The 17,621-nt window shown below is 47.2% G+C and overlaps 1 protein-coding gene across 1 annotated transcript; it reads right to left on the bottom strand.

The window, feature by feature from the left end:
• Positions 1-221: 221 nt before the first annotated feature.
• SPT16 (global transcription factor C) lies at positions 222-4,104 on the bottom strand. The gene is made up of 2 exons (XM_078580007.1): positions 3,966-4,104; positions 222-3,616 (listed from the first exon to the last, which is right to left on the bottom strand). Exon 2 carries the CDS (start codon positions 3,584-3,586, stop codon positions 398-400), a length of 3,189 nt encoding a protein of 1,062 aa, XP_078436133.1. The 5' UTR covers positions 3,587-3,616; positions 3,966-4,104; the 3' UTR covers positions 222-397.
• Positions 4,105-17,621: the final 13,517 nt, after the last annotated feature.

Here is a 17,621-nt window from a genome sequence, read left to right as displayed (position 1 = left end):
AACGGCAGGATAGAGAACATTTGTTTTCCCTGTCACACTGAAAAAACACAGGAGCTAGAGAGAGAGACAGACAGAGATGGTCAACGAAGAAGACGACATAGTTGACCTTTAAGGTCCAGGGTAGTCAACGCCAGTAAAAATAAGGTCAACCGGATACAAAGAACCAATAATGTATTTTCCCGTGTCGCACTGAAAAAAACCTAGGAACTAAGATAAAGATATAGAAATGGATACTCGTTGACTTTTGGGGGGCCCCAAGACGGTCAACACTATTCCAATATAGTATGGTCAATGGGACGCAAAAGACCAGCTTCTTTACTAGTTGCATGCACTGAAAAGACACATAAGCTAGAGAGAGAGAGAGAGAGAGAAGATTGAGAAATGGATGAATGGAAGGTCAACGGAGCTTGGGTCTCTTGGAGGGGAGGGAGCGGTCGGGGAGGCGGGGCTTCGAGGCCATGACAGTGACCTTCTTGCGACGGCGACGCTCCTGGTCACTGTCAGACTCGTCCCCCTTCTCGCGGTCAGCGTTGCTGGCCTCCCTCTCAAGCTCCTCCCACGTCTTCCCCTTCTCCTCCTCCGAGTCCTGCTCCTCCTCATCCTCGTCTTCATCCTCCTCCGACTCCACCAACGACTCGCTGTCTGAGGCCTCCTCCTCTGACGCCGACTCCGGCTCGGCGTCCGACGGCTCATACCCCTGGTCCGACTCTTCCGAGCCCTCCGACTCGGAGTCACTCGCCTCCATGTTCAGAAACTCCCACCCACCATCCTCAATGAACTTCTCCGGATCGTCTGTGATGGTCTTCAGGATCGGCCTCCAATTCAAGTTCAGCCTGCTCTCGTAGTACTTGATATCCGTCGTGTCGAGCCACTCCTTGATGCTGTCCAGCGAGCTGCTCGGAATCGAGTCAATCCGCAGCACGTCCTTCTTGAAGTCCTTGAACACGATCGCCATGTCGAAGTTCTTCTGCCCGAAGCCGACCCGCTCTAAGTTAACAATCTCTATCTCCCCCAGAGAGATGACCAGGAAAGGCGTCTCGATCAGCTCCACGAGGCAGCTCGGGGTGGGGATGATGAAGGCAGAGGCCTTGTGAGGGACGCCGTAGAAGCCCAGCTCTCTCAGTGGCTGATCAAACTCTAAGTCCAACCCCTTGAACTGAGGCTGGCCCCACAGATCATGCACCTTGTTCACAAACCCTTGGAACTCCATGTTGATCCTGTTCTTCCTCTCTCTTTCCCGCTGCTCCTCTTCGATCTCGTCCGGGTCCATGGCGGAGCGCCGGCCGCCGCCGAGGGTCTGCACTACCTCCATCACCTCCACGTAGAATTGCACGTCCTTCGTCTTCTTGTTGCCTACCATGATGTGGTTGTGGAGGTGGAAGTGAAGCAGCGTGATCATCTCCTTCTCTGCCGGCTGGAAGAAGGCGTGCTTGATGTTGCTGAACAGGATGTCGACCCGCTCGTCAGGGCGGGAGGTCGAGAAGCGAAAGCCGTTGGCATGGGCCTCGAGCGTGCCGGGGAGCTTGCGACCCCGGCCGCCGAAAACAGGTCGGATCCAGAGATCCGAAAGTCGGACCGGCTTCGTCTTCCCTGTGGCCAATTGGAGCTTCTCCTGGGTAACCAGCGTGGCCCGCTCCGCCTTCTCGGACTCTCGGGATGCGACCTGGCGGCGCAAGGCCTTGATCAGCTGGACGACCTCGCTGCTGTGCCTCGGGTCCTTGGACCGGAAGGTGATCTCCTTGAGGAAGACCGAGGTCTGGTTCTTTAGGGCGCCGGAGGGGTCCGGCGTCGGCGTGAACGGAGCACCAGGGACGTTGAAGATGATGCGGATGGTGCAGGTTCGGTTGTCCTGGTTGCTGTTCACGCTCTTGACTGTGGAGATGTGGAAGGGCACCATGCTGCCATAAATGGGCAGCAGCACCGCCTCGTGCTTCTGATCAACTTGTATCACGAGCTCCCTGGCGGGTGGGATGTCATTTACGTTCTTGTACGCGACGAGCTCGCCAGACGGCCTGCCGGAGCCACGTCCATCACCGGATCCTGATCCAACGCCGGCCAGTCGCCGAGCAGTCTCTTCGTTCTTCTGGCGGGCAAGCTCTGCCTGGTGCTGCTTCCTCAGCTCCTCTTTGGACATCTCCTGGTGGTCAGATCGCAGGGTCGCCTTAGAGGGGAAGGCGTCCGTGTTCATGGCTTCCTGCTTATGCTTCTGAGGCCGCTCCTCTTCTTCGTCCTCGCCATCGTTGAAAGAGTAGGACACGTCTTTGACGGCCTTCGAGCATGCGGCAGTCAAGATTTCCGGAGATTTCTCACCCACAACCACTGTGTCAGCCAGCAATAAGGAGAACTTGTCTGTCTTAGGGTTCTTCGTCTGCGCCTGCATGTTCTGGAAGCCAAGAGAGACGTTGAATACCATCCCTGGTTTGAGAATTCGATCGTTCTTTGCATTCAGACCCAGGCCAGACTCCCGAAACTCGAGGCCCATTCCAGTTCCAGCAGACTTGGTGAGGTTGGGGACAAACTCTGGGGCTTCTTTCTCAACTACGGTGAGGGCGGCGAGATAGACGGCACTGACTTTGTTCCCCGGTTTCAGAGCCCCAATGGCGGCATCTTGCGCCTTGAGAAGAACCTCATAAGCTTTGCTCTGCACCGAATTGCCGTCAATCAGGAAAGATCTCGCCACATTGGTGCAGTAGCTGTTGTACCGTGAGCTAAGCGCACAGAGTATCACGCTAGTCGACTCGTAGTACAGATTCTCATCGTTGCTGGTGGCGCTAGGCTTGAGGTCGAACTCGCCTCCACTCTGGAAGATCGGCGGGTAGCAGATGTCGACGTTCTCGGGCTTTAGTTTCACCTTAGCCTTGATGGGTTCCAGTATAACCTTCTCTGTATCGTCCATTAGAGAGGAATGAGAGACCTTGAGCTCCTCATCGATGATCTTCTCGAGCTTAGGAACCACAAAATTCTTCATCACAGAGGAGGTCAAGTAGGCGGCTTTCTTCACACAAGTGAGCTCAGTCTCGTCCTTGACAGAGAATAGCTCAGAAAACCCATTTGTAACGTCAACAAGCTGGGTTCCAGAGGACTTAAGCTTCTCAGCCCACGTTTCAAGAATTTTCCCTTCCGCAGCTTCCCTGGCAATGTATCCCAGAGCAGGGCTGTCAGACTTGGAGTGAGATTTAACAGCACGAAGCATCTCATCCATGGCACTTGTGCCGTCATCGTTCTTAGTCTTCACATGCATAACAACTTCAGCACCAACAGCTTCCTTTGCAGACTTCTTCAGAGTCTCCAGAAGGCTGGCCTTCTTTTGGGTACACAAGAAATGAATCTGCTTGCTCGTGAACACCATGATGGTCTCTGGAAACTCGTATCCGAGAAGCCAGATATTGAGAGCCGAGGATTTTAAGTACCGTAAGTCCTCTGACGCAGGCGGGGTAGCAATAGCAATTGCATCCGAGGCTGCCCACATATCAGATTTGTGATCTTTCCAGTGCCCGTAAAACGCCTTCAAGCGCTTCACAAAGTTACCCATGTCGATGCTGTAAGAACTCCCCGCTTTGCCGCTTCCATTCCTCTGATCCGCCATTGCGGAGAAAATCGAGGGAACAACTCAAATCTGCGGAAATAAGCACCCAAATCGAGCTAATCAGCCGACCCAGATGATGGGAAAAAATCAATTAAATAAAAAAAATCGAGACTTAGACTTAGTGTCTCTCGTAAGAATACGAAGGATAGATAACCTAGAAAGATCGATACGTATCACCTCTGCCATACAATGAGACTCAGATAAAACCGGGTGATTTAAAAAAATAAGAAAACACTGAGATTCAGAGAAGTATTGAAGGCTAGGCTAAGGGTAGAGGCTGGGGTTTAAATTAGGGTTAGGGTTTTCTAAAAGCGTCGTGATCGACTACGCCGATTCGCGACAGAATCAGAGTTCGAAAATTAAGGATTGTGACTCTTACCCTTTGAAATACACCTTGGGAGAGATGATTTCTTCACCTCCAGGGGCTCGCTATGCTCTCCTGGAGACCTCGCGCCGAACCTCGGCGAGAGAACTCGACGATTTGGGGCGCGAAGAAATGAATAGGAGGGAAAAGGGAAACCCCTTGGAGAATTTCGGGCACTGGTTTATATAGTCATGGAAAATAACAATTTACCCCCTATTTTATCCCATATTTACGCTACTGGAAGCTATAAAATGGAGGGTGGAGATTTCATGTTTATAGATCGGACGGATCAGAGTTGTCCACGTGGAAAGGTCTTAGCCGTCGGATCCCCATCGGGAGGCTGGCGCCTGCTCCTTCGGATTAACCATCCTTTTGAGCGGGAAAACATTTTAACGGACGCGTCATCCGTCCCGTGTCCACCTCCCTCTCGCTTGATGATTATTAGTCTGATCTGTCTTTAAGATATTTTTTCAAATGTATAATTCCCTGATAACATACCTATAATGTGCAAATGACCGAAAGTCAAATTAAATAAGTCAGAAGTTTGGAATAACAATTAATAGTATCATCTTCGGAACCAGGTTCGGAAATAATTTTTGTTCAGGAGTGACACCTGTCTGTATAGTGCAAGGACGCAGACAGGACAGTATTTCCATCCCGGGATGAAGAAATCATCCTGTCCGCGAGGTTGGACAAAAATTGGGATGGAAATTTGTCCCAATACCGCCGGACGGGACGGTGTTGGTCCATTCGGACGAAAAAACTGTCCCGTCCGAAGGTCTTGGACGAAAACCACCCCATCTACGTCCCTGCACTGATTGCGGACGTCGGATGGGACGATCTTCGTCCCGTTCCATCCATCGTCCATATCCCGGACGATCCTGAACTATACTAGTGCAGGGACGCGGATGGCACAGTTTTTTCGTGCCAGGATGAAAACATCGTCCCGTCTGGAAGATTGGAAGAATACCGGGACGAAAATTAGTCCACTGACGAACGGACGAGACAGTATTCGTCCACTCGGACGAAAAAATCCTCCCGTCCAGAGGTCTCAAATGAAAGAACTGCCCTGTCCGGAGGTCTCAGATGAAAAAAACATTCTGTCGGCGTTCCTGCACTGATTCCGGACGTCGGACGGGACGATCTTTGTCCCCTCCCATCCATTGTCCATGTCCTGGGCAATCCGGAACTATATCTGTCTACACCTGTGTTGCTAAGGGAGACACATACTTTCATAACTCTGAGAAAGAAAGCCGTCAACCATCACGAACATGATGTATTTTTTGACAAATAAAATGCTGAAATAATTATTAGCCTTCTTATTCTTTGAGAGAATCTTGTGTTGCATTTTAAGTTCAACAAAATCAGAATAAAGCAGATTATACAACCTTTGGTTGCTTCTACTCTAAATAAGTATTGTGCCTTTCTAGATTATAAATAAGTAAAAATATTCAATTTTCAGAATTTCAAAATTTTATATTGTCATTAAATGTATTCATTTAACTTTACACTTGAAATATCCAAATAATAAACATTCCATTTTGTGTGATTGCACTTACTGATTATTGTCCGGTGAGACCATTCAGCTCATAATTTAAATAACTGTACCTTTAATGGATGCATTTAATATAATTTAAATGTTTGCAAATACTTGCGTTATATTGTATCAAGATCATTGATATAGGGTTTCATTCAAATCACGCAAACTCTTTATGTGAGAAACACACGCATCTGTGTTTTATTAAGATTTTAATTAAAATTTCTCTACATTATGAACACTTTGTATGAGAATCAAAAAGCATTAGCTTCCTCATGTAAAATATCAGTCTGCAATGATCACTGGACTCGTCACATTTATGTCTCCACACTAATGATCACAAGATCAACCATAATTATCTTATAAGTAGAACCATATAATTTATTAAATGTCTATAAACTCAAATTTTGAGTAAAAATTATGTCATTGAGAATTTGATTTTAATCAAACAAATTTATAAATGATACTTTTAAATAATCTAATTAGCTATCGATGAGTACGTCTCGTCTCCACGAGGAACATATATTGGGGAAAATAACATTCCAATTGGGTGAGGCAACGATGAGAGGAATTATGTATATGGTAGTGAATGCAGGATGAGAGTAGATAATAAGATGATAAACGGCTAATTAGGGTTTACTAATTTGGGATTAAGATGGACGAGAAAGGAGAGTGAGATGGGATCGTAGCAACGGCGTGGTAAGTGTTGTAACTCAATCAATAAGTTAAAGTTATCAGCCTGTGGAGTGCCAAGTTAAATCATGAAATCTAGAAGATAGATAATAGTGATAGAACTATTTTATGAAACATTTCCCTTTATTGGTTACACACTACTTTGTGTCGGGTCCCCAATATATAATAGTGATATATCTTTATCACCTTATAACCATACATGCTCAAAATGTCGTTGTGTCTCAGGTTACTTCAAGTAGATCAAGGCTTGTGGATTCAAGTCATGTTCTTATGATATCCATGCATTACAGCTATGTCAATATACATTGTATTAATTAATGAGGATATAAACATATAATATTTTATCTAGGTTGGGCTCTTGGGGCTGAATGGACTTGGCATTCAGCTATTCCCAAGACTAATATTATTTCTTGTGGTCAAAATTTACTAGAGTCCGTTAAAAGGAATCAAAAAAATTTCAATAGAGGAATGATTTAACATTAAGGATCTTCGACCCCTCGTGGCTTGCGACCAGAGAAAGCACTTATCAAAGTCCAAATGACATTATTTAATAGTTACATATTGGAAAACACCAGGTTTGTACACACACGTGCAACACCTCGGTAAGTTCCCTAAGATATTGACACACCACAAAGCTGTGATATATTATTCACGAAAATTGTATATAAGAATATTCATTTTCTAAATTTTCTATCTCATTTGTTCACCCAAGCTCCAATATGATATTGTTAAACAAGGCCCATTAGTCCTGGTCCACTATCGCTCTCTCTCTCTTTCTTCTTTTGTCCCACATAGAATTAATCCTATAATCCTACCCTCATTAGCCTATATAAAGGCATGTAATCCTTCTTTTGTCCCACATAGGATACAATCATTAACTCTTTTACGCATGGTATCCGAGCTTCGATTGACCCTCAAATTAAAATTTTTTCCCAGTAAAATCCAGTGTCAGCTCCACCTCTCTTCCAGTGCCGACATCTCTCTCAAGTGTCGCGTGTCCTCCCGCCGTCAGCGGTCCTCCTCAATGATCAACCTCCTCGTCGGCCTCTCCAACACCAGCCAATCAGGTGATCATATCTCCTCATCGTCCTCCTCCTCGCTGGTCGTAGGGTCGTCGTGCGGCTGCTCCTTGGCTGCCCGTTGCTTCTCTTGTGGACCAGCCGTGGCCTTTTGCTATGGCCTCTCTCGGTCCTACCACAGCCTCCACCGCGGCTCGTCGCGTCCCCCACTGCGACCTCACCGCATACTTCACCGTGGCCCCGTTGCGGCTCCACCGACGCCCTTCTGGGGGCTCCACTTCGGCCCCATCACGGCTCCATAGCGGCCCCGTCGCAGGCTCCACAGCGGCCCCATCACGGCTCCACCGTGCCCCCATTACTGCTCCACCACGGCCCCACTAGGGGCTAGACTACAGCCCCACCGAGGGCCCCACTACGGCTCCGCCCAGAGCTCCGCGGCGAATCTGCCAAGGAATCCGACACGACCCTGCCTAAGGCTCCACCGCGGCCCCTCCAAGGGCTCCGTTTCCACCCTGCTGAGGGCTCCACCACTGCCCCACTGTGGGCATGGCCCCCGCGCTCCACTGCCTCGACCATGGCCCCCGCGCGGCCTCCCCTTCCCCCCCCCCCCCCCCAACCTCTTGGCTCGTCGCGTCCCCCACTGCGACCTCACCGCGGACTTCACTGCGGCCCCGTTGCGGCTCCACCGAGGTCCTGCTGGGGGCTCCACTTCGGCCCCATAATGGCTCCATAGCGGCCCCGTCGCAGGCTCCACAGCGGCCTCGCCGCTGCCTCCACTGCGGCCCCATCACGGCTCCACCGTGTCCCCCCTACCGCTCCACCACGGCCCCACCAGGGGATCGACTACAGCCCCACCGAGGGCCCCACTGCGGCTCCACCCAGAGCTCCGTGGTGACTCCGCCAAGGGATCCAACATGACCCTCCAACCTCTTGGCTGCCACAGCCGCTGCCCGCAGTCACTTGCGTGACTTTCGCAGATGAGCGGCCTTCTTCCAGTGTTTTCCCGCAAGTCAGCCAGTCCTCATTGTGTTTTCTTGGCATTTTTTCAGCATCCTCGCTGTTAGTTTCGGCGATCTTCCCTAGTCGGCAATCATCTCCAAGCTGTGATCTTTTGCCAAGTATTGAGGTATGTGTAATCTAAATGATTCAAACCCATTTATAGGGGTTCTTTCTCCACTCGGACAAGCTGCTCTGCAACATTCTATCACGATGCAACTCACTCGACCGGCGTATGCCTTCAATGGCGACAATTATGAGTTATGGGCATAGGGATTTCAGCATTACCTGACATCCCACAACTTGAGTCAACATCTAATGGAGGAACCTCCTAGCGTGACATCATCGACATATTCGGGTTGGAATTAGCTCATTTCAGCCATATTAATGTGGATATTCAAGAGCATTGAGCAGCCAATCGCCGAGCCCCTATCTCGTATCTAACCGGCCAAGTGACTCTGGACAACGTTGGAAAACATGTACGCCAATTGAAGCAATGTTGGAAAACAGTGGAGATCTTCGTAGCACTCCTCTCATGTAAGCAGGGAGACTTCGCGCTCCAAGCTCACTTTGGGAGAATTCAGGTGGCAATTCAAGAAATGGCCATCTACCAGCCACCTACGATAGACTTGTGAACAATGGAGCGTTATCACCAGGAGTTGATAGCTGGCACCTATCTTGGAAAACTATATCTGAGTATCTCCTCGCCAATCAGGGGCTCTCTTCTCTCTGGAGATCGTGTTCCTGAAATCACTCAGATCTTCTCCACCGCATTTTGAGTCACCACAAGAGTGTCACACGTCTCACAAGGGTGCTCTCCTACTCCGTTAGCAATGGCTGTACTGGCACCGTGTGTTATGAGGACTAAAGGCAGTCGACCAACTTTCAGGAAGGGACGGAATTTCTTTACACTATGCTTCTACTATGGTAAATAAACTCACCCTTCTGACAAATGTTGGAAGAAATATGGGAAATCGCAAAATGCCCAGTCAGCAGTGGAAACTTCAACTAATCAAATTCCACCCTTTCCATTGAGTGTCCCATTACCGGCACTTCAAATAACACTCACATCAGCTGAGCTGGATGCATTTCAAAAATTCAGAGGCCTATCTAGATCTTCTCCTCCATTACCAACATCTGCCCCTTCTACATCAAGTACACATGAATTTCTTGCTTCGTCATCTTCGCGATGGATTATTGACTCAGAGGCCTCAAAACACTTGACTGGCACATCCTCCATCCTCTCATCATACAAGCCTATATCCCCGTCTCCTTTCGTCACCATTACCAATGGTCGGACATGTCCAATCAAAGGCCTAGGCAATACCACTTCCTCATCATACCTACCTCTCACCCAATTCCTCCATGTTCCCAGATTTCCAATCAATCTCCTGACAGTTAACACCATCACCCATACCCTATAGTGCTTTATAACATTTTTTCCTACTTATTGCACCTTCCAGGATCTACATATTGGGTAGAGGATTGGTTTGGGCCGTGAGAATGTGCGGGAGATTTACGAACTCGTCTCCAATCACATCCCTTCTAGCCCTCGGGCATTTTTATCTTCTCCTACTTCAGAAATTTCTTTTTTGTGGCATCAATGCTAGGGACATCCATCTTTTAAAAAATTACAGAAAACATTTCCTTCTCTCACTCCTTTTTTGTGCGAGTCATGTCGATTAGGGAAACATCATCGTTCCTCTTATCCATGCCTACGTTTTCTCTGTTTGACACAGTCCATTGTGATGTGTGGGGTCCTTATCGCATTCCTTCTATTGCTGGCCATCGATACCACATGAACATACCAGAGTCAGCTGGACTTATCTTCTCCATGATCGCACCGAAGTTTCATCTACAATCATTCAGTTCTTCAATGAGGTACAAACTCAATACTCCACTGTTCCCAGTCTTTCATAGCTAAAATGCCTTGCGATAATGATGTAACACGAAAACACCAAAATCGTTCGGATCGTGTTACACAACAAAGGGGTTGTTTAAACACGAAATGAGGCTGTGAAATGAGGCGTACAATTTAATAAATTTAACAGGAAGTACATCAATCGACAAATAACCCGAGACGCAATTCAATTGGACGATACTAGACAGGTTATGGCACGATTTACACTCCCAATGATCCATGTGTTCAGTTTGCAAGCCAATGAGATAGGGGACATTCAGACTCTAAGAGCGTCCACACTTCCATAAAAAAATGATCACTTACGACACCGATGAGAAATATATATATATATCATTCACTATTCAAGTGGCCAATCCTATCTTCTTACTTAACTACGGTTGGGGTGGCGGAACAGTCATAAATCCGTACTGAAAGATGCAACTAAGCTTTAAGAAGGTTTAGGAGTACTAACCGGTGGATTCAGGATTTGTCGGTTGGAGTCGGGTCGGCCGTCACGGTGGTCGACATTTGTAGCTGGGACAAGCCTGATGCTGAACGGAAGAATCGAGGGGAAAATAGCATGTATGAACCAACGGCTAGCAATTTTGATAATATCGCAGGGACAACGCGAGCTAACGGCATGTCACCGTTCATTTATAAGGCAAAGAAGAATTATGCAGGTTGACCACTCGGGGTTAAAGTGTGCTCGGGTGTTGTTAGTGGTCGAGAAGGGAGCAATGAGCGTTGACACCCATAGGGATTGTGAATTAGATCGTCGGGCGGAGATCCATAAGTGCGCACAGTGCAACAAGAAACATGTACTCATGGCAACTTGAAGGTGCGTTGAAATCCTGGGAAGACCAACAACAAAGATCGAATGCCGACGTAGTAGCTGTCCGAGTAGAAGAACGAGAACCTCAAGACGTTCAGGACTCGGCCTCATGGTTGGATGTTGATCATAGGTGATTCGTTTAGGGAAGCACCGTAATCCGTCTTCAGCAAGAAGGATAACCCTGAACGTTGGTGGAAGATCCTCGAAGATTTGGGTCACAATGATAATGCAAAAAAAAATAAAAAATAAAAATCATGGCAAGGCATTGTGGTAATTGGCGGTCACTTGAAGAAGAGAATAAGACTGCTCTACCGATTCTTGTCTTGTAGGAGGAAAGGGGGGGACGACGGAGAACCGTCGTATTCTCAACTTGGTCCACGTCGTTCAACAATCTGGCCATAGCATGCAAGACCGTCGACCGTGGAGGGAACTTGAGAAGAGCGCTGCTAATTTATTCAAAAGATTGATTGTAGAGGAACGTGATGAAATGGGATTCAACCTGGAGAGGTGCGAACCCAGTAAAACCCATATCGAATCTGATTTCCTTCTATCCAAGCAGAATTGAGATGACACAACCAAATGACTGCGAAAAATTGGCCCTTTAAAGATCTTACACAATCGAGATACCACCAATCTTGTGGAACCATGAGGGAGCACCCCTTTGAACAAAAGAAAAACTCCACGATGCTTCCTTCTCAACACAAAAATAACATAATAACTGCCTTCTATGAAAACCAGATCTGATTCCTTCAATTCAACAAGCCTAACATCCCACGTCCACTTCTCCCCTCTTATAGAGGGAAAATTGTAGTTGTGGGTGGCCCTATTGGGCTCCCTTTTAAGGGAAAGCTTATTGGGCTTCCCCTTAAAAGGGCTCTTTAGGGGAATACGAAGCCCATCAAGGTTTTCTCCCCTAAAGAGGACAATTAAGCACAATTAAATCAAAGAAGACACACGTAGGAGGCCGATACTCAGGCAGGAGGGGCCTCCAGACAGTCCAACAACGACGCAAAACAGAAAATTTACATAAAGACACTTGACACGAAGTGAGACAACGTCGCCGCTTCTCAAACCTGATAGTGGAATTGTAGATTCTTCATGTCGACTCGGGCTCCGTGACGTGGATGGCAATGGGTCAGGGCGCGATTGACTGGATGGTCCTCCATCAACCTCGCTCCAAACCTTCTTTAGCGATCGTGGTATAATTCACCAAATCTCATGTCCTCACAACTCCCAACAAAATGGCATCGCCAAATGAAAACACCGCTCCCTACTTGACATACCTCGCACACTTCTTATCGAAATGCATGTCCCTCAATATCTCTGGTTGGATTTTATTCTCACTGCCACGTACCTCCAAAACTGCCTCCACACCATGGCCCTCAACGGCGACATTTTAATTCATCATCTTCATCCAAATGCCATTCTTTTTTCATTACCTCCACAAGTGTTTGGCTATAGGGCCTTCGTCCAAGATCACTCCCCATCTCTTTGTAAACTAGCCCCTTGTACTCAAAAAGGAGTCTTCATTGGCTACTCTTGGACTAAAAAAGGGTATGGTGTTTATTCTCCACATACCTAGACTTACGTCTTCTCAGTCGACGTTACATTTCATGAGGAGTGTCCCTTCTTCTCTCCAAAAATGACTCCTCCTCGTGTCCCCTTAACACCTCCATCGGGCTTCTCTCCTCTACTTTATGTTATGGATTCCCCTCCTCTTCTCATCTATCTAGGATCTGATCCATTGGCTCCCACTCGATCCTCCACGACTCAGCCTCCTTCACCGGTGCCAGATGCAGATCCACCAGTCTCTGATGGTGGCGCGACACCTGTCTCTCCAGCCTCTTCACCTTTGCCGGTGCCAGATGCAAATCCGTCAATTCTTGATGATGCCTCAATACCCGCCTCTTCACCACCCCCCCACAGATAATCTTCACCTTCCCATTTCCCTACGCAAAGGTACACGTATGTGCACTCAACATCCTATCTCTAATTTTTTCTCCTATGATTGCCTCTCTCCTTCCTTCTGCACCATTGTTGTGGCCATGGCCTCTAAGTCATTACCCACGACTTATGATGAGGAAGCACAAGTACCTGCGTGGAAAGCCGCCATGGATCTTGAAGTAAATGCACTTGTCTCACGAGGCACATGGACATTTGTCCATCGTCCTCGGGATGCCAATATCGTAACATGAAAATTGGTGTTCACATTCAAACACAACTCTGATTGGTCAATTGCCAGACATAAAGCTCGATTGGTTGCTCACAGCTTCACCCAAGTATATGGGATTGACAACATGGAGACTTTCTCCCCTGTAGTTCGTCTCAATTCCATCCGAGTGATTCTCTCTTTGACAGTTAATCATGCATGGAGTATGCATCAGTTTTATGTGTCTAATGCGTTTCTTTATGGTGATTTGGAGGAGCAAGTCTTCATGGAGCAACCTCCGGGGTATGTTGCTCCGGGGGAGTCATCCAAGGTATGTCATTTGAAAAAGGCTATCTATGGCCTTAAGCAGAGTCCTCGCGCGTGGTTTGCCTAATTTGACGGACTTCTCAAGAATTTTGGCTTTACCCCATGTCAGGCCAATCCTACGATGCTCACCAAGAGCACTAATGCAGGTATTATCATACTTGTAGTCTATGTGGATGATATGCTTATTACCGGCAGCACCAACGAGGGTATTCAAACCACATGTAACATCTTAGTCTGCATGACTTGGGGACTCCTCCATATTTCCTCGGCATTGAGTTTGCTTTTCAGGGTGATAAACTCTCAAATAAAGTTTTCCCTAGATATACTCCACGAAATGGGACTTCTAGGGTGCAAGCCGGCATCATCTCCTATGGAGGCTTGTCCATCTTTTCGGGATACTTCATCGCTACTCTTGGCTCATGCTGACTAGTATCGCCGATTGGTGGGGAAACTCATCTATCTATTAGTGACACGCCCCGACATTGCATATGCAGTTAGTGTCCTTAGCAAGTTCATGTAGGAGCCACGTAAAGTTCATTGTTCAAGAGCTTTATAGGTACTTGGGTATATCAAAAATGTGCATGGGAGAGGACTTCTTTATCGATGCCATCATCACCTTTGAGTTGAAGTTTATTCAGACGTGTCATATGCGGCCGACCCAGGGGATCACAAATCCACTATTGGCTACTGTACTTATGTCGGTGGTAATCTGGTCACATGGCGCTCTCAAAAGTAGAAGGTGGTTGCATGCTCTAGTAGAATCCAAATATCGTGCCATGGCTTTCACAACTCGAGAGATGATATGGCTTCAGCTTCTATTAAAGGGGCTTGGTGTAGAGTCTCCGACACCTATGCCTATGCACTGTGACAATCAAGCTGTTATCTTCATCGCCAAAAATGAAGTGTTCCACGAGTGGACCAAGCATATTCAAGGGGACTGTCATTACATTCGCGACAAAGTAATGGCAGGGATCATTTCAACTCCATTTGTCGCATCATCTTAGCAACTTGCAGACGTCTTCATCATGAGCCTACCAAGAATTTCCTATGATGGGATTACACCAAGCTAGGCATGATTGATCTATATGCTAAAGCCTGCAAGGGAATGTTTAGCAATGCCCATTAGGCCTGATCCACCATCCCTCTATCTCTCTTTTTTCTTTGGTCCCACATAGAATTAATCCTATAATCCTACCCTCATAAGCCTATATAAAGGCATGTAATCCTCACTTATCAGATATTGGATTACAATTGTTTTTATTTTACACATATACCAACCCAAAATTACTTTTATAAATATTTTACATATCAATGTCCTTCTCACACGTGCTTTGTTTGTCTTTCTTATGTGGAATGAGGTGAAACATTTTAATCTCTTGTCCTCAGGGTTTATGTTACCTATATCACATTTTAATAATTTATATATCTGGAACTCATTTTTATGATAATATTTTTTATAAAGTGGAGAAGTGTGATTTCTTTATTGGAACTAAAATAGCCCATAAATGAAACCACTCTACATCATTGTGTCTCTTATATATCTTATCCTGATAATTTAAGTCACAAAATAAATTGAGCAGAAGTTGTTATGATTAGTACGTATGAATAGAAGTTTTATTAAGCCATCAACATTAATTCTCTAATTCGTACAATTGATAACATGTATAGTATACATGCATATATACATCATATTCATGCTTTTAGAGCTTAAATTCATATCAAAAGATGCACATTATCATTGATTGAGGTCATTTTCTCCATGGACATGCCATTCCATCAAGTTCTGCATTTTTAGATGATTATGGAGAATTATGTTATTTAATGAGGGTTGACTTTTTGATGTAACACGACGAAGGCCGGGATCGGATGGCTCGTATTACACCACAGTTAACGTTTAAGAATGCACTAAATGCTAGATGTCATGATTTCAAATTTGAAACAACAACAAGTATAACAAATTTCACAGTCAAATTCAACGAGTAGTTAAATTGGCGAAGTTTGATTGAGACAATCGACTTCCCAACGTTCCTTTGGACCAATCCAAACGCGTAAGGCGAGGAGTAGTATTGCTACCCGTAGGCGTCCAACGTCCCACGTTACGATTTGATGTTTACCACAAGGAAATTTTACCTATCCGCTCACTAGGTTATGACAACAGGGAATCAAGACAGAGGTTCCTAACTCTCGAGGGTCAGAAAATAACGAGACGAATACTGAAAAGAAAGTAATGATCTGCAAATAAGAAAGGGAATTCCTATGAACCCGGTAAGAGGAGTCGAGGTCGCTCCACCCGAATGGTTGACATGAACGTTGGCCTGCACCAGTGGTTGATGCAGGGGCCGCCGGGGAGACTCGGTCGGCAAGTAAGTCTCCAATCGTGGTGCACTCGCCGGTGTAGAAGGCCCAAGCACAGGCAACGGTGAGCGGCCGTGCAGGGGTGGTGAGCGGCCGTGCAGGTGTGGTGTGCGGAAACGATGCGCAGGCGCGCAATAAGTGCACGGGCGCGCGTCGACAACGTGCGAGCGAGGAAAGAGGCGCCACTCGCGGGCGTGCAAAGGCTGCATGCGGACGCACGGGGGCGCGCGGGGCAGCGCGCAGATGCGCGGGGCGTGCGGTGACAACGTGCGTATGCACGGGGGCATGCGAAGGTGGTGCACGATCGCACAGGGTGCACAGAGGCAGCGCGCGTGGGCGGCACGCGGATGCGCGGGATGCGCAGCGGCGGCGGGCGAACGCGCAGGTGCACTGAGATGGCGCGGCGCGGTCGGGGATGATTTGCAGATGGACGAGAATGACGGCGGCGTGGCTCCTTTTGGCGGCGATGGGCTCCTGGCAATGGCAGGACGGAGATGACAACAACGGCGATGGAGATGGACGTCGGAGGTTCAAGAGGCGTTCCAAGATTCGCATTCTTGACCGCCTTCTTGAACTGTAACTACCAAGAACTAGGCTTCTTGCGAAGAAACAACATTACAAAAAAGAGTGGACGAGGGACTCCACGTTATCCTGACATGGAGAGACGGCCACGTTTCCGCCGATCTATGGTGACGTCAAAATTCTAAAGGGCTATCTTCTAGACTAAGGCTAAAGAAAGAAACAACAAGATACTTTGGATTTTCTCAATCAGTCTTCTCTGTCCTTTTGCGCATGCCGTTCTTATATAGGGCCGGGGGCATGCCCAATTGGGCATAACTAGAGAGAACTATCTCAGGACAAGCGGTTCTCCTCCAAGCAAAGAGAAGGAAAATATGAAAGTTCTGAGAGGACGAGGCCTACAACACGAAGGGCCCAGTCCAAGACATAACAGAAATTCTAACATGAAAGAAAATAAAACGACGATTGGCAGTTTCTCTTTAAGCAGTATACTTGAACGTTGCATCGCGGCCATCGGCTCGTGCTGCTTGGTGCAGTTGTCGGCGTCGCTCCGTCTTGGTGGCGAGATGGTCCCCCATCACTTTTCCCAAAGTCAACTCCTTATGTGGCGCCAGCTGGCCAGGCGTGCTGACGTGTGTGCGCCGTCATGTGGTAATGCGGGCAACGAGCCAGCGTGCGCCATGTGACAGTGTGGCGTGCACAGGTGGTGTAAGGGACGCCCCGAGGAGAGAGGCGAAGCAGTTTTATTCTAACTGAAATCTAGAGTAGTTAATATATTTGTCTCTAAATTTGAAAAATCACCGATATTGGACTAAATTCCCACATCTTATCTCTCAATGTAGGTGCAATGTGGCAACATCTCTGATGTTAGATGCACCATCTGATGATCGCAGTCATCGCTGCAATGGACTTTGGCGGATGATGCACAATGCCACGTGGCAGGACACACTCTGTTAGATTGGTCGCAAACAATAGAGATCGGCAGGTGGAGTGGTGGGACCCACCACATCGTGACGTGGCCAACCATGTTGTATGACATGTTTCTCTCTCAACCGTCTGATCTCACTTAATTGAAATGGACGACTGAGATCTCCCGTGTTCTTGATTAAATCACCTATTGCCGGACGGCATACTTATCATTGGATCCTCTAAAATACAAACGTGTAGTTGTGTTCTTTGATCAAATTCTTAAGCCAGGAGTGTTTAAAAATGAGTGATGTCTGATTTGGCAATGAAAGCTCGCAAATTGGTCAATGGATGAGCAAGTTCTTCCTCCTCCTAAGGCTTAAGTTTAGATGGATTTGGGTAGGAAATGGGGAATTCCTCTCGCCTTTGACTTCTATA

The sequence above is a fragment of the Wolffia australiana genome, chromosome 8 (assembly GCF_029677425.1).
Source record: "Wolffia australiana isolate 7733 chromosome 8, ASM2967742v1".
In the NCBI taxonomy this organism is placed as follows: domain Eukaryota; kingdom Viridiplantae; phylum Streptophyta; class Magnoliopsida; order Alismatales; family Araceae; genus Wolffia; species Wolffia australiana.
This window is presented reverse-complemented; position numbering and strand designations above follow the sequence as displayed.